This window comes from Bidens hawaiensis, unplaced genomic scaffold (genome assembly GCF_021521415.1).
Source record: "Bidens hawaiensis isolate Kalapana, Puna unplaced genomic scaffold, B.hawaiensis_p1.1 tig00027287_1, whole genome shotgun sequence".
NCBI lineage: Eukaryota > Viridiplantae > Streptophyta > Magnoliopsida > Asterales > Asteraceae > Bidens > Bidens hawaiensis.
The window spans coordinates 171,480-196,880 of record NW_027494400.1 but is presented as its reverse complement, the minus strand read 5'-3'; the positions used below and the strand labels follow the sequence as shown (position 1 = coordinate 196,880).

The 25,401-nt window shown below is 35.5% G+C and overlaps 2 protein-coding genes and 1 pseudogene across 3 annotated transcripts; all 3 read right to left on the bottom strand.

Moving 5' to 3' along the window:
- Positions 1-499: 499 nt before the first annotated feature.
- Positions 500-4,058, bottom strand: LOC143575033 (uncharacterized). Its single transcript, XM_077059499.1, has 13 exons — positions 3,890-4,058; positions 2,990-3,138; positions 2,485-2,556; positions 2,281-2,394; positions 2,116-2,184; positions 1,979-2,035; positions 1,778-1,831; positions 1,625-1,687; positions 1,484-1,546; positions 1,227-1,391; positions 912-1,148; positions 767-828; positions 500-622 (listed from the first exon to the last, which is right to left on the bottom strand). The coding sequence occupies exons 1-13, from the start codon at positions 4,056-4,058 to the stop codon at positions 541-543; spliced, it is 1,356 nt and encodes a 451-aa protein (XP_076915614.1). The 3' UTR covers positions 500-540.
- Positions 4,059-5,835: 1,777 nt separating this feature from the next.
- LOC143575028 (arginine--tRNA ligase, chloroplastic/mitochondrial-like) lies at positions 5,836-9,634 on the bottom strand. Its single transcript, XM_077059496.1, has 17 exons — positions 9,605-9,634; positions 9,282-9,418; positions 9,032-9,107; positions 8,828-8,929; positions 8,524-8,739; positions 8,291-8,368; positions 8,060-8,143; positions 7,847-7,951; positions 7,580-7,758; positions 7,421-7,505; positions 7,158-7,344; positions 7,008-7,077; positions 6,782-6,851; positions 6,545-6,634; positions 6,371-6,439; positions 6,191-6,289; positions 5,836-6,107 (listed from the first exon to the last, which is right to left on the bottom strand). Exons 1-17 carry the CDS (start codon positions 9,617-9,619, stop codon positions 5,997-5,999), a joined length of 1,773 nt encoding a protein of 590 aa, XP_076915611.1. The 5' UTR covers positions 9,620-9,634; the 3' UTR covers positions 5,836-5,996.
- Positions 9,635-19,619: 9,985 nt separating this feature from the next.
- LOC143575029 (arginine--tRNA ligase, chloroplastic/mitochondrial-like) lies at positions 19,620-24,658 on the bottom strand (annotated as a pseudogene). The gene is made up of 17 exons (XR_013142698.1): positions 24,584-24,658; positions 24,330-24,466; positions 24,118-24,193; positions 23,898-23,999; positions 23,592-23,807; positions 23,392-23,469; positions 23,186-23,269; positions 22,994-23,098; positions 22,727-22,905; positions 22,534-22,651; positions 22,302-22,488; positions 22,148-22,217; positions 20,485-20,554; positions 20,277-20,366; positions 20,129-20,197; positions 19,908-20,006; positions 19,620-19,824 (listed from the first exon to the last, which is right to left on the bottom strand). The product of XR_013142698.1 is annotated as an arginine--tRNA ligase, chloroplastic/mitochondrial-like (transcript).
- Between the last annotated feature and the right edge of the window lie 743 nt (positions 24,659-25,401).

Below are 25,401 nucleotides of genomic sequence, written 5' to 3'. Positions count from 1 at the left end.
CATGTATGAGGAAGATTCGAAATAAATAATAAGTTACAACAACAAAACGCCCATGACACACACGTCCGTAGTAACCTACTTAAAACACCACTTTTTATCTTTCTGTTCTTTCTTTCCTATGTGAAGCAAACTTTGATGACGTCGGCAGACAACAGCTGCTGGAAAACACAGATGAAGCCTCCAGAATGTCTGCTCTGTATATCACATAATAGAGAGAGTGTAACTTAAAATCTCATCACATCACTTCAAATCCAATTATCTTACTTCAAGTCTTAAATAATCCTTACAACAGCTTAGTCATGTTTAGATTTTTCTAGATTATGCATATCATTAATGCGCATTTAAAAACCAAGTAAATATTTAAAATGCCAAAAACATTAAAAACAGTCTCAAAAATGAAAAGATCAAAATATAGTTTAATAATATAGATTTGCAAGTATATAGAATGCATTATATATTTAGAAAATTGGACAATGATAAGAGATTAAAAGCCGCATACCTAAAATTCATGTAAAATGACCATATTGGCTTCGTGTCTCATTACTTGTCTGAATGCGGTCGTTTAGCCTTGCGACGTGTATGGCTTGGCTTGCTAGTTTTAACGGGCTTCTTAGCAGTCCCACTGCATTCCAACAATAAATTCAGGGAAGTTGTTAGATTACTATTCATAACATGAAATTGTAAGATATGTAAAATAGTGGCATGAAGCATGAGATGATGTTTACTTTATAAGCAGTAAGTAAACAGATGACACCCGAAAACTTACAAAAAGATAGCTGATAAAGCTCTGAATAAAATGATCACAGGCAGTGCCAACAATGCAGAAGCCTGAAAGATAGATATACAGATTAATGCTTGTTTGTAGAAATAGAATAATATGACCGAAAGAGGCAATTTCAAGAGAGACATACAGCAAACCATACAAACTCCTTACTTGCAAGAGATTGTGTAACTTCATGTTTTTTCAGTGATTCTTCAACAGTACCTTGAACCTGATTATGGTATTTAGTTGCAGATTCAAGAAACTGAGCATACGCTTCAACTGCCTGATCTGTGTACGGCTTCAATGCTTCCCGTGCTTTATCAAGGTGAGGTTTTGTTGCAACTGCAACCTGATCAACGTATGGCTCGAAAAACTTCTTTGCAACCTGGCGTTTCATATTATTACTTGACACATTTTTTATAGAGAAAATAGCTAGATTGTCGACTAAAAGTCTAAAACGTACCTGAAAATGAGGGTCCACAGCTTCTTTAACTTTGATCAAGTGTGGAGTAATAACCTCTTTTGACTGAGCATAGACCTCTTTGGTCTTTTTGGTTAATAGTTGCACACGTGGCTCAACATTCGTAATCACAATCACCCATTGTTCCTTTGCAGCAGGAATCCACTTCTGCATAGTTAAAATATAAAGTTATAAACTCATATTGTCAAAATAAATGGTGCAGAAAGGGATAACTAACGATAATCAAGAATATTTATTACGGTTTTGATTGTGTCTATATGAGGTTCGGCCCACTTTTCAGCTTGTGCTTTCGTCTCCAAAGCCTGCCATAATGAAAAAGATATCTTAACATGATTTGAAGTAAACTAAACATAGAAAAGTATCCACAAATAAAAAATTACCTTCTTTGTGAAAGTATCAAGGGCAGGTTTTCCATGCTTAGTCCAATGAGTCTCCAGATAAGACTGCAAATTGTTGATGAGTCAAACGATCAAATGGTCAAACCTTACAACTGCGTTCTTATGAGCTGTGCAGCATATTCAAAGGAGAGTTACCTGACTAGAAGACAAAGTGGCAGCAAGCCAAGGTGGCAACCATGCAGAATGAACCTGGATAGAAAAGCAGAACACATAATAAGACTTAGTCAAATGATCCGGACAACAATCGATCTTCAAAATAAAATATTATTGCCATCTATATGCCAATCTAACACAATTAACAGCACCATAAAACACAATAATTGAGGTTTTAATTACCTGTGTCAATTCTTTGATTTTCTGTACAGCTTCATTCTTTGTCTTCATAAGTTCCTCCTACATAAAATTATACACATAAATACATCACATATTTAACATCTAAATAAGTATGTTAAACAAACATGATGTGAGCATACCTCAGCAATTTTAAGAGCACGCTCGGTTTTCTGAAGTTGTGTCTTCTGTTCTTCAATAGTCTGTTCAAGCTGGAACAAGAAATGGAAAACAAAAGGCTTAATTAATCATTTTGGGCTTATATAATATAACACCTAGCAAACAAATACAATAATACAAAAGCCTACATCCTGAATTTTTGAATCTGCTTCAAGAATCTTCTTCTCCAATTCTTTTGAACGAGTTTCCAAAACATCCCTTAAACCAGCCTTAAGGTCCAATTCCAGCCGTAGTTTCTCCACCTGCAAAAAAGAAAAGAAAAAAAAGATAAACCTCCACAGAATGTAAATCTTTAAATAATTTAATATAAACCGAATCCAATGCGTAAAAACCTGCTTTTCTAACTCCTGGGCTCTTGCATTAGCCTTTTGGACCTGTTTCTTGGCATCTGAAGACCCTTTAACCTATAAAAAGATAAAAATTAATGATGGATCATGCTATCAGTACACCACCCAAAAAAGTCTACACCAGTACCCCTTAAGTGAATCGTATGACCTTTTGTCATACGGGCCATATAATATGGTGAAAAGGTCAAATGACCTATATGGCTTTTGTCAGTGGCCACATCAATCAATTTTTTGTTAATTAAAAGATCATACGGTCATATGATATGATGAAAAGGTCATATGGCTCATATGGCTTTTGCCATTGGTCACATTATGATTTGGCCCTCACCTGACCCATATGACCTTTTTCGCCCTATCATATGGTAGTATGACTATCAAAACAACCTATTGACCACTTTTTGACCTTAATAAACCAAAAGGATGCAGTCATAATTTCATGAACACAATAAACCGAAACATAATTGAACCATGTCCACGTTCATAATCATACCTTAAGAGAAGCTACATCTTTTTCCAAAGAAGCAATGCTATCAGACTTCTCTTTAACCACTTTCTCTTTATCCTCAATTACTCTCTCTTTCCCAGCAATGATCTCATCTTTGGCCCTTAACTCTTCAGTCTTCTTGTCCACAACCAATTCTTCAAAGTTCAAACAAAACATCAAATCCAAACTAAATTAAACACAATTAACCATCTAATTGCTTCAATTCAACTCAGGGTGTAAACAAGCGGAGCGGAGCCTGATCTCGACTTGGATCGAGCTCGAGCTTGCTCGTGAGTACTTTTTCAAGCTCGTGCTCGGCTCGTTTATTCTCTATTAATTATTTTACAATCTATACTAGCTTAGAACCCGTGTACTACGTGGGGTGGAAAAAAAATTAAATACACAAAATTTTCTAATCTTTCTTCACACACTATAGGTGGGAAAACGTATTACATGTTCTAACGATTTAAAAAAAACAAATATATGTAAAAATTAATATATAGTTGGGCTTCAGAAATACATTAATTAAAATTTAAGGCAATTTAATTTTCATTACCATTATTCGAATGAAAACAAAACTCACATTATTAGATTTCATTTAGTATTTTATTATTAGTATTATTATTTTAAAATATGCAGCTCTTTTATCATAATTTTATATATAATAAGAACTATTAAATATAATAGGTTAGAATAATAGGCAAGTCTAGGCTGGCCCGACTGGAGCTTGATATGTGAAGCTAGAGCTTGTTCATTAAACAAGCTTATTTTTAGGCTCGAGCACGGGTAAATCGAACATTACTTGCGAAACAAGTTTCCTAAATCCCTAATTACTCTACTACTGACATAACATCAAACAGAAACTAAATTACGCAAATCAGTAAGCGGAAAACGTAAAGCACAAACCTAGTGAGTGGATCTTGGAACTGAGCTTATCCAATTCGACCCGAATTGCTTCGGATCCATCAGATCCAACAACTACTTCGTCTCCAGAGGCATCAGCTTTAATCTGAGTAAACAACACAGCGAAAGCTAGGGTTAAAAGTAGAAGCGTATGAAGGTTTGAAAGCGCCATGGGTATACGGAGACAATAGAGTTGAGGTTTGAATTGAATTGTATTGTGAAGTCCGTCGTGACAATTAACTGGTAGTTGGGATTTGAAGTGTGGTGCTTTGTTGACTCAAGTATTTAAACATTTGGTCAGTAGGTGTGAATTTGGTCTTTTGTATAATAAGACTGAAGCTTGACTTTGTGACCAAGGATCGATGAAACCGAGGGTGGATTGATTGGGTATGTAATAAGTAATAACCACCAAATAAATGGCTGTAATAATTAGGTGATAAAGTGCCTTAATTTTGGGGAGAATCCTTAAAAATCATCACGTTACTCGAATTTTGGTGATGGTTTCCGCAACAACGCATAGCCTACGACGGTCGGACTTTATGAATATGGCATACGGCAGTCTTTTAAGCCAATTATTTTTACTTAATGCCGTCGGATCTCACAAGATAATAAAGTTGTCTCACAATAAATATCGTCGAATCTCACTAGTCACCATAGATAATGTCGTCTCACAACAAATACCGTTGGATCAACGAATTCTGTGACCGTGGCTTGATATAATTTGTTAAAAAAACCACACTCATGACAACTCCAACAATTTTAGGATTGATATTTTGGAAATTTTTAGGACAAATCAAGATTTTATCGGAGATTTGCTTGAATTTTGACATGTTTTAGATATTTAGCAAATTAATTGATAAGAGAGCATGAAAATAATGTTTTTTTTATAGAAAGAGAGTTACTTTTAAAATATTTCGATTAAATACAAATTAAATTAGCGCGCCAATTGAGATAATCAAGTGGTGTAATTATATATACAGCATAGAGTAGTTATGGTATAGTATAATTACAGCATAGTGTAATTATGTTACGATATAATTACACAGTTACACTACTTGATTCACACATTTAGCACGTTAATTTAATTTGTGCGTTAATTTTCCCCTAGTTTTATATATATATATATATATATATATATATATATATATATAGAGAGAGAGAGAGAGAGAGAGAGAGAGAGAGAGAATAATATTGGCCATTTAACTACAAAGGCCGTCGATGAGTTTTAACTCGACTGATAATCTAATATTGGAGGGTAACTGATATTTGGACTGAATGTGAGGTTTCAAGCTCGAATCCGATTCCAACCATCTTTTACCACAGCGAGCCTTCCAACGGCATGTTTTCTTGGAAAAGGAGATGGCGGGCTTGAACCACCCAGCGTTATTTGCGATTGCGGGCGTATGGGTCGCCTTTTATAAGTAGGTTATCATAAATAGCTGAACTTTATTTGGTGATCGTTTAAAAAAACTAGAATGGCCGAATATTTGATTCATTATTACTAGAATTAGAATTAAGGGATAGTTGGATATGTAATGAGTAGGTATACTCAATTAATTTGTAATAAACCGGTAATAAAATGCTTGGACTTGGACATATTATGACTATTGGTTAGGTTAAAATAGGAGACAAAAGTGAGAAATGAGAAATATTTGTGGACTAAAAAAGGCTCCTCAAAAAAAATTAAGAAAAATAATAAAAAAAATTTAACTCGAGATATAAATAAAAAACAAAAAAAAAGTAAAGAAAAACAAACAAATTATTTGGTTTCAGCTTGTAGCAGCTTAAATTATTTGTTTTCTTTTTGGCTTTTCCATGTCAATTTGATGCTTTGTTTATAGACACGTTTGCTTGGCCCCGAAAATGAACATGACAGACAAACTAGGTCAACCCGAACGAGACTTGAATTGACTTGACACCAAATAATCTACTAGAATCAATCTTTAAAATAGACAAGCATGTAAAACTTTTAGCCTGTTGCAATCATAATCTAGTCAAATCCCAAGGTCACAAACAACAGCAAAAAAGACCCATAAGAACGTTTACAACCTTCCAAGGGCGTATGGTACTTAAATAAAATTCTTCAGGGTCGAAATCGTAAAATTAGATATCAGATTTTGTAGACAGGAGTGATCCCCAAAAGATGAAAGCATTTCCTCATCACCACTGCAGTTGCCTCACACAACAATAATCTGCTCGTCTCCTCCGCAGACCCAACAACCTGCCCAACGTTACCAACGTCAACGAAAACCATAGTTGACTGTTGATAAGTCAAATAAATTTTATAAAATAATTTATCTATACCTGGCACTCAGAGTAGAAGCTTGTGAACTTCTCAGATAAATCATAGAGGTATTCACATAGGACATTTGGTAACAGATTTGTGCAAGCCTCTTCAACAACCTGAAAAACAAAATAGTATGCTTGACCATTAATTAAATGCTGATCATTTTCACTCGTTTTTCTTTTCAAAATTGTATTTACCTCGGGAAACTGGAGCAAATGCAATCCCAGCTTGCGTTCTTCATCTTTCTCCAATTTTATTTGTGCAGCCTGTCACAAGCAATTTGATTCAGTCGTAAATTTAACATCCAATATCCGCTTCAAGATTCCAAAGTTAAAAATTAAAATAGTGAACTATTAAAATGGAACTCTTACCCTCTTCAGTTCCTCGATGTCTTTACCCGATTTTCTTATAATTGAGCATATTCGAGCATGCGCATACAGCAGATATACAGCAGTATTTCCCTATTTATCAAAGAATATGAGCAGCTCAGAAACAAGAATGGCGTGCATAGATTTGAAGAGGGTTCTTTAAGTTAAAATATATCATGTCATTGTATCACAAGCTGACGATTTAAACAAAACTGAATGAGAAAAGACCGTGAGACATACTTTATCATTAAGCATCTGATCAAAATTGAATGTGTAATTGGTCAATCGGTTATTCTTCAGGTCTGCGTATCTGTTAAGAATATAATTAGTCAAACAACAGGTCAAATGGGTTTACTAATTCAAGCAGGTCAAAAGTCCAACCAAAGTATTTCAAATTACTAAAACCATCTATATCATTTTATTAACAATAATTATAATTATTTATGATAAAGCATGAGGATCTTACTTAACAGCACCATATCCAACTGCCTCAGCAGTTTGCTCAAGCTCCTCAGGGGTCCACTCAGCAGCCTTACCTAATAAAATTAAAGATAATGAATAACTTAACCCATCTTATTCATAAATTAGCCTAAAATAAGCCAAATATGGTTTATACCTCTCTCCACAAGAGCTGCTTTACAACGAGTTTTAGCTTCATCAAGCAAATCAACCAACTTAACTACTTCAGTATTACGAGTTCTAAATCTCTTTCCATCTTCACCAAGAACAAGACCAAATCCTACATGACTTGTTTTAGGGTATAAATTCTCATCAGCTGGAAGCCACCCTGCCCGTTTAGCAGCCTGCAAAAGAGAATGTAGTTCCATCAAAATTCAATTTTATCTTTACAATAAACTGTTTCTGTGTAAAGTGACTTACAGTGAAAAACATTTCAAAGTGCTCTCTTTGGCCTACATCAGTCACATAAATTATCCACTCAGCTTTTTCCTCATTAAGACGATACCTACATCCAACACGAAATATTGATTGAAAAGTTAAATCTATCGCTAGCTAATAAAAAAAACTTTATGTAATAACCAGAGAGCCGCAAGATCTGTTGAAGCATAGTTGAAACCTCCATCTCTCTTAACAACTATAAGAGGTATCTTTTTTCCTTCAATAAAGATCACCTGGGCTCCTTCACTTTCTTCAATTAATCCCTGTTTCCTGAGAAGATCTAGGGTTCCAGGAATGTAGGGATTATAGAAGCTTTCACCCTGAAAACAATAAAATCAAACACTAACTCATAAATTCAAAAATACAAATACATGTGTATTTTATATTCAGAAATGAAATAAACAATACCTTTTCTTCCAAGCGCACCCCTAAACGCTGATAAACCTTTTCAAAACCCTTTCGACTTATCTCACAGATTTGTGCCCAGGCCTTTCTGTACTTTTCCTCCCCACCCTATTTCAAAGTTCATAAAATTACGTATAAGAAAGGAGACACCATCTATACACTGAATTACCTACGTTATTTCTTAATGGTTGTGGGCCACAAGGCTAGCTAATTTACCTGGAGACTGACTACCGCCTGTTGGGCTCTTTCTTTGAATGCAGCATCACTGTCAAAACGTTGTTTTGAGGCCTTGTAGAACACCTATCAAAATGTTTATTGTACATGTTATATTGATATCAATTAAAAGTGTAGTTGAAACAAAAGGTTAACAGCATAAGAAGCCATCACATAGAAATCATATAAAATCAAAATTCAAAAGTGTTGTACGTTCAAAGCAAACTATCTTACCTCAAGTTCTCCGATATCCTGATCATTAACTTTCCCATCAGGGAACTTTTCAAATAGGAACTCAATCAACATTCCAAACTGCAAAAAGTAGTAACATAATACAATGAAAATGTGTGTATTATCTATTTACACAAAAAATAAAAATAGCATATATGTGTAAATTGTAATACCGCGTGCTTCTTGGTTCCCACAATACTGATATACAAGATTTAAAATAACAAATATTCACATACCTGAGTGCCCCAATCCCCAACGTGGTTTCTGCGAAGCACTTCAACCTTAGAATACTCAAGCATACGGGCTAGCGTATCTCCGATGATAGTTGACCTTAAATGACCCACATGCATCTCCTTAGCAATGTTAGGTGATGAAAAATCGACTATTGCTCTTTTGACAGAGAGCTTTGGTGCCCATGTGTCTATACCATCAGTTAGCATCTTCTGGATGTTCTGCAGAAAAAAACAATAGCAAAATTAAAGTAAACAAAAATTTAGATCAAGATTGTAATGCAAGTTTGAAAAGGTTGAGAATACATACCTTAGCTATCCATTGTGTTGACAATTTAACATTTATAAAGCCCGGACCAGCTACAGAGCATGATTCTATCATGTCAGATGCTGGAAGATTTCTCATGATCGCCTACACATTAGAAGTATCATATATAACTCGTGTTAGAATACAATCAACTCTACACTATTCATAACATATGACTATTCACTTTCACCAAAAAAACATTATTACCTGTCCAACTGGTTGTGGACCTTTAAATTCTGTACCCTTGCCTTTTATTTTAGACCATAAGCTCATGGCATTGTTGCTGTTACAAAAATGAAACTTTATGCATTAGTACCCAACATTCGCAATACAAATGATAAACAAGCCAAAACTACTAATACTATTTAGCATGTTAAGAGCCTAAAAGGTAATGATTGCTATATCAATATAGAAACAATAATATAAACTATGTGCAAACACGAGAATTAACGTATACCATTGGTAATCACCAGATTCCTTTCTGGAGCACGGAGCAATTAAAGGCACCACTTCTGACTCACTAGGGACAGTAACTTTGAGTGAGACTTCAAATACCTTTGCTAACTGTTCTTTAAGGCTACCGGTATTATCTTCCTGAAATACAAAACTATCATTAATATCTTTGTTGTGTGAATTTATAAATATATATACAGAATGTTTTTCCAAATTTTACGCCTTTGGATTTATTCCTCTTATGTATTTCAAAAACTAGTTTCGACTTTCGATACACACACAAGATGGTATGCGCATGAAAATGTGTAAGTTAAAAGAGTTGCTTACAGCTGTGTCTGCCATGGTTGATGCGGAATGCACACACTTGACTGGAAACTCTCTTTTATATGCTTCTTTCAGTATATCTGTCTAGTTTTGCGGGAACAAAAATATAAGAACTTCACATTACAATTACGCAAATTAGTCAAACGTAGCAATAACTAAACAAGTATCATGTAATTCAATATCCATAATGCAACGCGTATGTTTAGTTTGTTCATCATATCACGAGCTTCGCAGCTATGGATGTAAACAAGCCAAGCCGCTCATGGGCTACTCAAGTTCGACTCGCAAAAAAGCTCAAATCGAGCCAAGCTTAATCGAGCCAGAGCTTTACTTATCGAGCTCAAGCCGGCTCAGGAGCCTATCATTTATACAAGTTTTTATATAATATATTCAACATACATAAAACTATGATATAATATAAATAACTATAATAATATATATGATTTTTATGTTATATACGAAGTTAGAATTAATAAATTCAGTAATAAATATTAATCGAGCCAGAGCTTGAAAAACTACTCACGAGCAGAGTTCGAGCTTTAGAAATGGAAGTCCAAACAAGCTTAACTCGTCTCGGCTCGGCTCATTTACACCGCTAATATGTTATGTGTTTCAATCGAGCATTAATTGACATCACGGTGAAATGCTAACAATGATAGCGTAAATCGTAAGCTATCTGACTCCAAATGCAAACAGTAACTGAAACTGATATACTAAACCTAACGAAATGGAAGCAAAGCAAGCGACAATAATAGAGCCTATAGTGATAGCTTAAATCGCAAGCTATGCGAGTCCAATTGCAAACAGTAACTGAAATTAGTATACTGAGTTAATACAAGCGGCGGAGAAGAGTTTGAACTTACGATTCCGGCACGGCGGTTGTGGTGGGCGGAGAAGAGAGAAGCGAGGTGAGGGGAACAACGATTTTTCGATTAAAAACATCGAGGCGTTAGCTAGCTAGGGTTTTAATTTTCATATTACTTTTTTTTAAAACAATTGTATGTTACACGTATGGTACCTGTACTACTACTAACTGCCACTTTCAGATTTTTAATTGTCGGCCAATGGAATAGAATCGCCTATTGATCACAAGAAGAAATGAACACGAAACATGTATACATGTACACGCCACGAAAACTTATCGTGTACCTGTATCTCGAACACGAATATGAACCTGTTAATACCATGTATACACGATAAAATACGAGCCTGTTAACGTCGCCGCAACAGCAAGGAGGCCGAACTATCAGAGAAAGGGAGATGTGGAGAGGTGTACCGGAGAATCGAAGGATTGCGACTACCAAATATGTGGAGAGGTAATGATATGCATCGTGTTTAGTTGTTTGATATAAAAATTTATGGTTAACTATTTAGGTTATCTAAAATATTATATTATTATATGTTTTTATTTATAAAAAAAATCAAATCAGGTACTTAACAGGTATACGGGTATTTTATCTGTTTAGAGACGAAAATTAGCAGGTCGATTCGTGTCTACCTATAAAGTACACGAAACATGTTAAGCCCATACGTGATACTTGTTAAAGCCATGCAAGTGTGTGTCATGTATTCGTGTATCGTGTCTCAATTGTCAGCTACCTGTTATGTAACACCATGGCTAAAACGGAAACGCCTAAGTGTGACGTACAAATTGCTCAAACACACGTGACACTATTAGGTGACCATAATAACACTATTTCATTTAAATCTTTATGTAACACGAGTTTATCAAATAATACAAGTTGTAACAAGTAAATAAACAAATGCTAAGTTATTCTTTGAATATCCTATAGGCATGTTATGTGTCTTCTAACTTTCATCCTCGTATATTTACACCTGTAACATATGTATAAAATAAAGTCAGCTATGAACATAGCTGGTGAGATTCCCACAGTTTGATATAATACGTAAAGATCATACAATTCATGGACAATTGATAAACGAGCAAGTAGAGTCCTTTCCAGTTGGTATCAACCAACGTACCCGGGTATTCGTGCAAGTAAGGTCCTTTCCAGTTGGTAACAACCAACATACTCGGATAATGAGGCCCTTTTCCACTCGATACAATGGACCTGAGTGCAAAGGGGGCCTATGATCATACTTATTGAGGCTACCACGTGCAAATAAATTCGAGCAAGTAATCAAGTAACACACAAGTCCATATAGTGAATTGTAGTTTGTAATCGAAATCATAATACTTGAGTTTGTAATAGATACATATGCTACCCCAAAATATGAAAACATTGAAAAGGGGTGGTAAGAAAACTCACCTTGAAATCGAAGATAAATATTGCAATATAAACCAAAGGCACGATAACGAAACCGAAGAAACCGAAAATGCGTTAAAGGATCCAAAACTATTGAACTTCTCGAACTATAAATGAAAATAAATACAAAAATTTAAAGACTAACTAACGTGATTATACGGGTTAATTAATAGGCTAAAGATGGCGTTTATTTCTTTAAGGCGTGGATTATTTTAATATTATACGAAGCTTAACGAAAGTTTAATGTTTTTTTTTAATATTATAACTTTAATACTGATATGAGAGTTACGGTTTTACATTGAACGGGTTTTAAATTAACAGTTTAAAGTTGACGAGTTAAGGCTAACGAATCGTAATCTAATTTTAATGATTTAACGAATTGTATTATTTAAATATTATTTCGTCTAATAATTCATATGAGAATTTTATTATATTTACGAAGTACGGATTTTTATCTTAAAACGACTATTTTAGCGTTTATAAATATTAACAAGAAAAATTATAAAGTGAACGAAATGGAAAATAAATATAGTATAATATTAACGGGGTTCATGAACTTAATGAATATGAAAAAGTTGGGGTTTTGGATGAAAATGATAAAATTTATTTATAAAATAATTTTATTTAACTTAGAAAAATTTTATTTGATATTTAATAATTTTTAATTACTATATAGAGTTAATTTGGTTTACAAATAAAGAAGATATCATAAAATAAATTAAAACAAAAATTAAAAGGAGCATACCCGGTTCAAACCCGGGTCTCTCCACCCATACACACACCTTACCATCTGCACTAACTAAGGGGCTGTTTAGCAAGTGCTGAACCGGTAAGAGGTCTGAATGATTAAAAAACTCTGAACCATTAAGTGCTGAACCAATAAGTGTTGTTTGGATAGACATCTGAATGCTGTGCAGAATGATTATTTTACCCCTATGAACTATTTCGAGCTAAATGAAATATCTACTTAGTTAGAGCTCTTAATAAATGTACTGAATGACCAAACTTTCATTATAACCAACCAAAATATATTTTAAAACAAACTTTTATTATAACAAACCAAAATACATCATAAAATTAGTTCACTCAGTCACCGGCACAAACAAATTAACGATAGTTCGCCAAGTCTTCCATTAGAATTTTATTTAATCTCAAAACAAACTTTTATTATAACAAACCAAAATACATCATAAAATTAGTTCACTCAGTCACCGGCACAAACAAATTAACGATAGTTCACCAAGTCTTCCGCTACAATTTTATTTAAACGAAACAACCCCTAAGATTATTGGTATGAGGTCAAAACAATATATATAAGTATGCATAATCAAGTTCATCATCTTCACCTATAAACCCTAGATTTCAATATGTCTAATCCGTTCACTGTTTAAATCAAATTAACTTGGGGGTTTTGTTTATTGATGAACCAAGAATAAAATAAAAAAAACATGAATTATTTACCTGATACATTACGGGTTGACGGAGAAAGAGACTCGCCGGAAAACGGTATTGACGGATTAATTAGATAGCTTAGAGAGTATATTTTATCAAAATGATGGTTGTGGTATGTTAAGCTTATGAATTTCGTATTTATAGATTAAATTAGAACGTATGATGTTTAACTGATCGTTAATGGGTGTTCGTAATTTCCGGCGGATTCCGGAAATTAATCCGCCCTTATTTGACGTTGACACGTATTATTAACGATGAATATTGAATTGTCGTTATTGTCTAAAGTCATTGCGGGTTTTAATTAAGTTTTGACGCGTGATTGACGGGTTTTTGAAACTTGCCGGCGCCGGATTCCGGTGACGGAAACTTCGCCGGGAAAACATGATTTAAGGGGTAGGACAGCTGAGTTTTAATAATAATAATAATAATAATATAATTTAATTAAATTTACATTCTGGCCCTTGAACTTCCAAGCTCTTTTCAAAACTAAATTAAAGTGTAATTTGTAGTTGGGACCTTGAACTTTTAGATATTATAAAAATGTAATAGTAAGTTCTAAATTTTGATAAATTTTTCGTAAGGTACCCGTGCACTTGGATATTGTTTAAATAGAAGACTTTAAATTCCGGGAATTCGTTAATCTAATAAAACAAATGGAAAATGAAACCTAAATAAGCGGGAATATTAAATAAATGATTGCACGACGAACAAGAATGCATTTAAAAGATGACACGAGTCGGTTTAACGAATATGATTCAAATAACAATTAGAAATAATAAACATTGACGAATGTCAAATAAATATGTGACACGAAACTTGAGAATATAATAAGATATATATATATATATATATATATATATATATATATATATATATATATAAACAAAACCGAAACTTTGAAATGGGTCGGGTTTTCGGGTTTGAAAAGTAACGAATGTTACATGTTGCCATATTTCATTTCCCATAAAACACCACAAGTTAATCTCATCCGCTCATTTTTTTAATTCTTATATCACCTCCAACCACCGTTGCCGCCCCGTCGCCCACCGTCACCATTTTATGCAAACAACGCGACCTTAACTGCACGAAACCAATATAATAAACCTGATTTACAACGCTGCTCCCAAAATTATCCATGTTGCCAAATTTGGGAACAAAAATTCTTTAATAACCTTTTCCATCAAGATTGTTATAAAAGAATAAAATTTAAAATTTTGAATACACAAATCATTAGTAGGCTCCATTTAATCGATTAGGGTAAACTCTCCAAATTTGTTCATTTTGGTTCTTGACTTTGGTACACAATCCACGATTTGGAAGACGAAACCAAAACTCAAAGAAGATGGGTTTGAGTTTGGTCATTTTGTTGTTGTTTGGGGGGGGGGGGGGGGTTCTATAGAGTGTCCTATAACTCCATCAATCATATATTGTCACCTCATTTTACTCATCAACTACTTTAAACTACCCTTGAAACCCATCTTTGGTGTCACCGCTCATCTTTCAAGTACCGCAAACCATTTTAACACCACCTGTCTCTTCTCCACACACACGTCTCTATCTCTCATTTTTTTGTTTGGTTGATAGTTACCGATTAAACATCTTTCAAACCCTACCCGAATTGGTATGGGTGGTGTAGCCAAAGGTTAAATACTAATTGGGTGAGTGAACCCGAATGGTGCCCCTACCCCGTTAGTGTTTGTCGTTTTAGTCTTTACTCTTATAGTAGGTAAATTTATTTAAATTAAAGTATTGCTTCTGAGTAAAGAAATGTTATCCAAATTGCAAGCCCAATGCAAAACATTTAGTCCAAAGTACACTTCATCATAAGCTTAATCATTACCCCATCGGCCCATCTGTCTTTTCGGTGCATCTAAAAAAATCTCAAAGCAAGACAATCTAACAGACACCGCACAAACAGGACCAATTCTAACAAACAAGTCTATTATAGGACCAGAGAAACCCGCCTAGGACTCGAACCGAGAATTAACATTAGGCTCGGTTCCCGAGTCTAGTTTTTACCATTAACTGAGTTCGGATCGGTTTTGGCGGGCTAGACTTGTTTTCTCACCCCTACCGTTGATAGAGTTGTGACCAAAATTAGTATTCATAGAGCGTATTGAGTTGGGAAGATGAAAGTTATGGAAGCCATGTTATGGACTAGGAAATTAAAGTAGTGGTTTTGGCCTTTGGGCAAAATAAATCTAGTTAAGGGCGTGGCGAGAATTTAGTATGTTATAACCTTTTTATATAATCTATTAAATGTAAAAACCCAACCCCAACCCCCAACCCCCCCCCCCACCCCCCACAAAACAATCCCCGTCTTTCAAGATTTTAATCTTCACTAAGACTTTACCGGCCATTGATCCTATCGTCTTCCTCCAATCATGTGAAACGGGGTTTTCTTTATAACTACGCGCCAAGTGTTCGAAAATGTCTTTTTAAGTTTTAGTATCGTTTTGTCATATTTTATGACAACTCATTCCTCTACTTTGAACGGCTCATGGCCGTGTCCGTTCCGTGCGTTTCATTGTTGTTCGAATGGTGGAGCCGGAAATAAGGGGATTTCTCGTTTGATCTCTCATCTCAAGAGTGTACACCTTACTAAAGAAGAACGTAAAAGTGTGTTGCGGGAGGCGATCTCTACAGCCATGGCTTGTTTTTGAAAGTGGATGAAACATTGAAGGTGTTGGATCAATGGTTGTGTGGGGATTGCATGAACCTTCAGAGCTTGAAACGTGCTTGTCATCACCCTGATGGCATTTTGAAGTTTAATGATCATGCAATTGACTCGGATACACACATTATTGGGATTTCGAAACCTTTTATCAAGGGCCCCGAGACAACTGTTCATGAGTCCTTCGTGTTGGATGTCTCCCTCCTTGATCGTGTACTTAAGGCACCTATCGTTACCGTCAAGAGTATCCCTCATAGTTGTCGGATAGCCTTTTCGCAAGCTTTGAAAACAACACTCTATAAAGTGGTTGCTCAACCAGATTCTGTTGATGCGTGGGTTAGGCTGTTACTTCTTCCTCGTTGCACTTTACAGGTGTTCAGACCCAAAAATAGGCACAAAAGCAAGTCCGGGAATAGGAAAGCCATGCAACATCATTCAATAATGAGTTCTTTAGCCACATGGGGGAAAGTTGACCGTATTACCATGTTAATTAAAAATCTGTTAAATGGTTCTGGTTTGAGGTCCTTAGGCCAAGGTGACATGGATATTCAAAAGGATGGAGATCTTGTCAACAATAACGTTAAACAGTGTCTTCGAAAAGTTGCGGATGGTCACTTTACTGCTGCAGTAAAGGTGTTATGCTCATCTGGTGTTGCACCTTACAATTCTGATACCACAAAGGCTTTAGAAGCTAAACACCCGTACAAGAAGCCGCTGGCTATGCCGAACATGACTTATTCCGAGCCTTCTCTTGTGGCAGAGGTTGATAGTGTCTTTGGTTGCATTAAATCGTTTCACAAAGGAACTTCGTGTGGTAGGGACGGTTTGAGAGCGCAACATATTTTGGATGCTCTTTGTGGAGAAGATTCGGCTATTGCCACTGACCTCATATGTTCTATCACTGCAGTGGTTAATTTATGGTTAGGAGGGAGATGTCCGTCTACTTTGGCAGAGTTTGTCGCGTCTGCTCCTCTTACACCGCTTTTAAAACCCGACAACGGGATTCTACCTATTGCAGTGGGTACTATATGGAGGCGTTTGGTTTCTAAGGTGGTTATGAAAGGGGTTGGCAAAGAAATGACCAAATACCTTAATGATTTCCAGTTTGGGGTTGGTGTGTCGGGTGGTGCGGAGGCCATATTACATAGCGGCAACAGAGTATTGAGTGAGCGCCACACTGATGGGTCTCTTGCAATGCTTACAGTTGATTTTTCTAATGCATTTAATATGGTGGATAGATCAGCTTTACTTCATGAGGTAAGGATCAGATGCCCTTCTATTTCTTTGTGGGTGGAATTTTTATATGGGCAGCCATCAAGACTATATCTTTGGGATGATAATATTTGGTCCACCACAGGGGTTCAACAAGGAGACCCATTGGGACCACTCCTTTTTTCCTTGGTTTTACACCCCTTTGTGCATCAGATTCGAGACAATTGCAAACTTCTTCTTCATGCCTGGTATCTTGATGATGGGACAGTCATTGTAGATTCAATGGAGGTGGCTAAAGTGCTGGATATCATTAAGGTGACGGGTCCAACTTTGGGTCTTGAACTGAATATTAAGAAAACTGAGCTATTTTGGCCTTCTTGTGATGGTACGAAGTCTCGTGACGGTTTATTCCCTGCTGACATCGGGAGACCATTATTAGGGGTGAAGCTTCTTGGGGGAGTTGTTAGTAAAGACACCGGGTTTATTAAGGGTTTGGCAAAGAAGAGAGCTACTAATGCTGTTGATTTGATGCGTCTTCTCCCAAAACTTGGTGACCCGCAGAGTGAGTTACTTTTGCTTCGATCATGTATGGGTATTGCTAAACTTTTCTTCGGTTTGAGAACATGCCAACCTGTACACATGATGGAGGCAGCGGTGTTTTTTGACAAGGGATTGCGTGAGGCGATCGAGGACATTGTAGTTTATGGAGGTCCTTTCTTTGGAGACCTCCAATGGCGACTTGCTTCCTTACCCATTAAGAATGGGGGTTTGGGGTTGTATTCGACAGTAGAGGCTTCCTCTTATGCGTTTGGGGCCTCGAGAGCCCAATCGTGGGTGCTTCAGGATCACATTTTGCGAGACAGTGGTATATGTGGAATGGATTCTGATTATTCTTGTGCTCTGGCTTGTCTTCGTGATATGATTCCAAGCTTCGATTTTAGCAGTTTCTCTAACGAAGTGACCGCCCCCTCTAAAGCCCAGCATGCATTGGCGAGCACTCTTTTTAGTAAAATTGTTCACGACATGGAGTCACACTTTAACATGACAAGCAGACAAAAAGCCATTTTTGAGTGTCTACAAGCACCACATGCTCAAGATTTTCTTCTTGCTATCCTTATAGATGGGTTAGGCTAGCATATGTCTCCAGTGGAGTATCGTAGTATTCTTAAGTATCGCCTTATGATTCCTCTATTTCCGGTTGATGAGATATGTCCTGTTTGTCGTAAAGCGTGTTTAGACTCATATGGGAAGCATGCGGTGCACTGTAAAGAGCTCCCGGGGTTCAAGTACCGACACGGTCTGATTAGGTATGTGCTCTTTGATATATTCAGGCGAGCTGGAATTTTTGTTAAGAAAGAAGCACCTGTGAATTTCCTGACTGACCCGTCGGAGGGAAGATCATCTATTCGACCGGCTGACATTTTGGTGTTTGGATGGATAGGAGGGAAACACGTGTGTGTGGATTTAACAGGGGTTTCTCCTTGGGTGGGCTTAGGGAGTAGTGGTTTCGCGGTCAGTTAAGCCGCATTAAAAGCTGTTTCACGTAAGGTGGCAAAACATAAAAAGGCGTGTCTTGACAACCAACATGTATTTATTCCTTTTGCTTTTGACACTTTTGGTTTCCTCGCGCCTGAAGCTGTGGAGCTACTTACCCGTGTTCAGCGGGTCATGCATAGTAATGTTATGACTCCAAGATCAGCAAATATAGTTTTTAAAAGAATGGGTTTTGCGATTCAAAAAGGGGTAGCGGTGCAACTTGTTGCCCGCTTGCCTTCTGTTTCGATGTAATCCAATAAACAATTAATACGGCAATTATTGTTTTTAGATGGTTTATGTTTACTAATGATTGCCTTCTGCAATGCCGCGACTAAAGATCATCGAGATGAGAGATCTTCTCGGTATTGCAAGATTAGGGGGTATTGCTAGACGAATCTTGTGTAAGTACAGAGGGTTAATTGTCATACTTATAAAGCTAGAGGTTTTTTTAGTTAGTTTTTATCCTAGTTTGATTCAAATAAGAATTTTCGATTGATTAGGATTGCCAGGGTTGTATATGTCGATCTTTGTAATATGTATTCAAAATCATATCAATAAACGAGATTTTGAGTCGCAATAGTTTTTCAAAGTACAGGTTTATTGATCGAAGCTCATCCATGAACTAGTAAGTGTTGTGTGCATTCTATCATTGATGAAAATACCAATTCAAATACTTACGTGGGTTTCCCACTAGTATATAGTTAAAAGACATTTTCTGTAATTTTTCTTTAGTAATAATAACTACAAATATCAAAAATTCAAAATTGATGTGCTTATTGACGAATAATAAATGATACTAACTATGATTATATTAAATATGTGATATATCTACATGGTCGCTATATATACAAATTTATTTATATAAGTTGCAGCCGTTAAAAAAAAGGATGTAAATTACCCCACCTATTTACGAGTGGTATTCTTGTTTTAGGACTCGAAAATACTAATCGAGTTGAATTGCAAAAGAGAAATCAGATTTTGTAGACAGGAGTAATCCCCAAAAGATGAAAGCATTTCCTCATCACCACTGCAGTTGCCTCACACAACAATAATCTGCTTGTCTCCTCCGCAGACCCAACAACCTGCCCAATGTTATCAACGTCAACGAAAACCATAGTTCACTCTTGATAAGTCAAATACATTTTATGAAATAACTTATATATACCTGGCACTCAGAGTAGAAGCTTGTGAACTTCTCAGATAAATCATAGAGGTATTCACATAGGACATTTGGTAACAGATCTGTGCAAGCCTCTTCAACAACCTGAAACAAAATAGTATGGTTGACCATTAATAAAATGTTGACCGTTTTGACCCGTTACCCAACCCACCCAAAGAAAAAAGATGCTTTGAACAACGGTTTTTTCTTTGCAAGATTGTATTTACCTCGGGAAACTGGAGCAAATGTAATCCCAGCTTGCGTTCTTCATCTTTCTCCAATTTTATTTGCGCTGCCTGTTCAAGCAATTAGATTCAGTCGTAAATTTAACATCCAAAGTTTAAAATTAAAACTATTTAAAAATGGAACTCTTACCCTTTTCAGTTCCTCGATGTCTTTACCCGATTTTCTTATAATTGAGCATATTCGAGCATGCGCATACAGCAGATATACAGCAGTATTTCCCTATTTATCAAAGAATAAAGATCACGGGCTTTAACATTAACTATGAATTTATGATGACTTTGTATCACAAGTTGCTGATTTAAACAAAATTGAAATGAGAGAAGATCATTAGACATACTTTATCATTAAGCATCTGATCATAATTGAATGTGTAATTGGTCAATCTGTTATTCTTCAGGTCTGCATACCTGTTAAGAATAAAATTAGTCAAAGTGTCAAACAACAGAAATAAACGAACCGATAGCAGTATCCAAATACTGAAGGTGGCAGTTTCAACCCTTTTTGCCTAGAATTGGTAGGTTTGGATTGTAATTCGTCTCCAAAAGGTCAAAAGGGAAAAACTGAACTAATTTAAATGGGTGCGGGTCAAATGGAAGTCAAGCAGGTCAAAAGTCACCAAAAGTGTTTCAAAATGACTAAAACCTCCTAAATCTATTTATTTGAATGAAACACCTAGGCCTGTAAACGAACCGAACGTTCGGTGAACTATTCGTGAACCATTCGGCGGGAAGTTCGTTTATGTTCGTTTATTTATAAACGAACGAACGTGAAGAAAAAAATCGTGTTCGTTTAATTAAACGAACGAACATGAACACATGTTCCGTTCGTTCATTTATGTTCATGAACGTTCGTTTATGTTCGTTTATTTAAGTTCATTTATGTCTGTTTTATTATATGTTCATTTATGTATTAATAGAAAATAATTAAATATTATCTAGATAAGTCATCTGCTTAAAGGTTATATTTGTTAATTTGTGTTCATTTAAGTATTTTCATTTAAGTTCGTTTATGTTTGTTTGTGTTCATTTACATTTGTTCATGTATGTTCGATCTTTGTTCAGTTTTGTTCGTTTACATTATAAACAAACAAACACAAATGTCCCTTTTTAAATAAACGAACATGAACATAAATATTTGTTCGATTAAGTGTCCGTGTTCTTTTAAAGTTAAATGAACGAACACGAACATGCCCTTGTTCGTGTTCATTCGATTCGTTTACAGGCTTTTATTATTTACATTGATGAATACATCGGTCTCAATATCTAGGCTCTGCCGATTTTATTTGTGTTCGTGAACCGTTCATGAACACATTAATTTCCTTAATGAACGAACACGAACACAAAATCTCGTTCGGTAAGTGTTCGTGAACACGTTATTTTCTTAACGAACGAACATGAACAACGCCTTGTTCGTGTTCGTTCGGTTCGTTTACAGCCCTAGAAACACCCTAGTTTAACTATATAGATTATCATCTTATTGAACATATTAATGATTCATAACACTAAAAAAATAGTTAAAAAGTGTAGACAGTTGCGAACAACCCAGTCGTTTTGTTTGGACATGTATTGAAAAAACAACCAAAATCCGGTACACACACGCTTGACCCCACCAATTTGGCACCTCTACCAAAATGATACAGCTTCATTTACAGAACTTAAAAGTGGAATTGCACAAATAGTTATGACCCTCATTCCGGAGAGAGGGGCATAAAAAATGCAGAAGCAACATGAAAATTTGTGGTACTGCAGTAGGTTTTAACATCCACAATGACGTGAAATCAACTTAAGCAAATACAAAAGTGGCATATTTTATATTTGACCAAAAAAGTGATGGTAACAAAGACTGGGGAATTTGTTTTGTGTTTATCTACACCTCCGTTTAAAAAAGTTAAAAACTTTTTATTAAAGCAAGTCCATCATAAAAAAAACACTACTGATTTTATTGGTATAGGTAGCATGAATATAACCGTAACTATTTATTAAAAAGCATGAGAGTCTTACTTAACAGCGCCATATCCAATTGCTTCAGCAGTTTGCTCAAGCTCCTCAGGAGTCCACTCAACAGCCTTACCTAATAATATTAAAAAAATAAATTAAGTACTTCACTCATCTTGTTTATGATCTATTCTAATAATAAACCAAAATATGGTTATACCCCGCTCCACAAGAGTTGCTTTACAACGAATTTTAGCTTCATCAAGCAAATCAACCAACTTAACTACTTCAGTATTACGAGTTCTAAATCTCTTTCCATCTTCACCTAGAACAAGACCAAATCCTACATGACTTGTTTTGGGGTATAAGTTCTCATCAGTCGGTAGCCACCCTGCCCGTTTCGCAGCCTGAAAACAATTGTTTAGTTGCATTAATATTCAACTTCACTTTACTGTAATAAACACATTTTGTGTATAAGTAACTTACAGTGAAAACTTTTCAAAGTGCTCTCTCTGTCCTACATCAGTCAGGTATATTATCCACTCACCTTTTTCCACATGAAGACGGTACCTACATACAGTATGAAATATTAACTAAATGGTAAATAAAAGGTTAATAAAGATAACTTTATTTAAGAAAACTAACCACAGAGCTGCAAGATCTGTTGAAGCATAGTTGAAAGCCGTATCGCTCTTGACAACTACAAGAGGTTTCTTTTTACCTTCAATAAATATCACCTGAGCTTTTTCAAATTCTTCAATTAAACCCTTTTGCTTGAGAAGATCTATGGTTCCAGGAATGTAGGGATTATAAAAGCTTTCACCCTGAAATTAACAAAATTTAACACTAACACATTAATTTATATATATTCAAATGTACCAATTTTATATCTAGAAAAGAGAAAAACAATACCTTTTCTTCCAAGTTCACCCCTAAACGCTGATAAACTTTTTCAAAACCCTTTCAACTTATTTCACAGATTTGTGCCCATGCCTTCCTGTACTTTTCATCCCCACCCTATTTCAAAGTTCATTAAAAGTACTATTTATACACTAAATTACTAATTATCTGCAAATATTTATTACACAAAGTTGGTTAAATCACCTGGAGACTGACTACCGCCTGTTTAGCTCTCTCTTTGAATTTAGCATCATTGTCAAACTGCAGTTTTGAGGCCTTATAGAACACCTATCAAAGTGCCAACTCAGTCAGAATAACATCAGCTTAAGTATTCAAATGGCATGTCCAATATATAAGATATTATTCATTAGAAAAAAAATTAAGAGATAATTCAAAGCAAACTATGTTACCTCAAGTTCTCCAATGTCCTGATCATTAACTTTCCCGTCCGGGAACATTTCAAATAGGTACTCAATCAACATTCCAAACTGCAAAAATAAAAAAGTAGCATAATAAATATGTGCCTTATTTAGTTACACAAATAATAAAACAATTAAATATATGTGTAATACGTGATATACAAAATTTAGAAAAGAAAAAAATCACATACCTGAGTGTCCCAATCGCCAACATGGTTTCTGCGAAGCACATCAACCTTAGAAAACTCAAGCATACGAGCTATCGTTTCTCCAATGATAGTCGACCTTAAATGACCCACATGCATCTCCTTAGCAATGTTGGGTGATGAAAAGTCAACTATTGCCCTTTTGACGTAAAGCTTTGGTGCCCATGTGTCTATACCGTCAGTCAGCATCTTCTGGATTCTCTGCAGAAAAAAAAGGCGATGAAAACATTCAAGTAAGCAAAAATTAGGTTAATATAGTAATGCATGTTTCAAAAAGTTAAATATATATACCTTAGCTATCCATTGTGTTGACAACTTAACATTTATAAAGCCAGGACCAGCTACAGAGCATGATTTTATCATGTCAGTTGCTGGAAGATTTCGCATAATCGCCTGCATTTTAAAAAAGAGCATAGAAAACCATGTAATTAGTGTTAACCATAAAATATACTTTTCTACTCTATACATTCAACATACATGACAATTCACTTTCAAAAGAAAACAATATTACCTGTCCAACAGGTTGTGGACCTCTAAATTCTGTACCCCTGCCTTTTATTTTAGACCATAAGCTCATCGCATTGTTACTATTACATAAACGAAACTTTATGCATTAGTACCCAACATTCTAAAAAAAAGCAATCAATCAATGCAAATGATGATGCATCCAAAACTACTAATATTATCTAGAACGTGACAAGCCTGAGAAGTAATAACTTATACCATTGGTAATCACCGGATTCCTTTCTGGAGCACGGAGCAATTAAAGGCACCACTTCTGGCTCGCTAAGGGCAGTGACTTTCAGTGAGACCTCGAATACCTTTGCTAATTGTTCTTTAAGGCTCCCTGTATTATCATCCTGAATTATAAAACTATCGTCAGCATCTTTACTGTGTGAGTTTATATAATATAATATACATATTCCGTAATACCAAGACACGTGCATAATAATGTGTAAGTTAAAAGAGTTGCTTACAGGTGCATCTGCCATGGCTGATGTGGAACACGCACACTTGACTGGAAACTTTCTTCTATATTTTTCTTTTGGAATATCCGTCTAGTTTTGCAGCAACAAAATATAAGAACCTCACATTACAATTACGCAATAGAGCAATCAAATTTCGTTCACTTGATTACAAACAAAATTGCTGAACTGACTGAAAAGTAAAGATATAACAATCTACTCGTTTTCAAACGACGCATACATGTAAATATATATATACATATACACTATACACATCTCACCAAGCTACCAATGACTTTGCATATTCCAAATTCATCATCAATGTAACATCTACTAAACAAATATCAGGATATTCGAAAAGCAAGATGTATGTCTAGTTTGTTCATCATATAGTTAATCATGTTCAATTAAAATACAGAATAGAGCCTACAGTCACCCGTTCTAAGCGTCAAACTCCAACAATGATAGCTTAAATCGCAAGCTATCTGACTCCAATTGATTTAATTAACTATTTTCACCTCTAAAATCTAGCTTATAAATTAGTCTTAATTTGATATCTGATTGTCAAATTCATCTACGTACAGAGTTTAATTTGTATTAGGCCTTACCCTGTGAAAGTAGGCGGTGGCGATTGTCCGCCGGCGGACCTAGGGTTTAACTCTCAGTCGTCGCCGGCGAAGATGCGGTTATTTTCCGGGAAAATTCCCAAACAAATTTTTAGTTTTTAGTACCATTTGCAAAAAATTACAGAAATAAGGATTATAAACTAGTCCGTAGTTTGTTGAAACCAATTAAAACTTGGCACGTGTTCTTAAACTAATCGTAACGAG

Bases quoted from the DNA above. Each gene is read 5' to 3' on its own strand.
- LOC143575033 (XM_077059499.1), bottom strand. From the start codon at position 4,058: ATGGCGCTTTCAAACCTTCATACGCTTCTACTTTTAACCCTAGCTTTC. The intron at 2,185-2,280 runs GTAGGCTTTTGT...TTCTTGTTCCAG, and splicing joins CAGATTCAAAAATTCAGGAT to CTTGAACAGACTATTGAAGA. The intron at 2,036-2,115 runs GTATGCTCACAT...AATTTTATGTAG, and splicing joins GTGCTCTTAAAATTGCTGAG to GAGGAACTTATGAAGACAAA.
- LOC143575028 (XM_077059496.1), bottom strand. The intron at 8,369-8,523 runs GTATGTGAATAT...TACTTTTTGCAG, and splicing joins TTGGGGATTGGGGCACTCAG to TTTGGAATGTTGATTGAGTT. The intron at 6,852-7,007 runs GTAAGATCCTCA...TATTCTTAACAG, and splicing joins GTTGGATATGGTGCTGTTAA to ATACGCAGACCTGAAGAATA.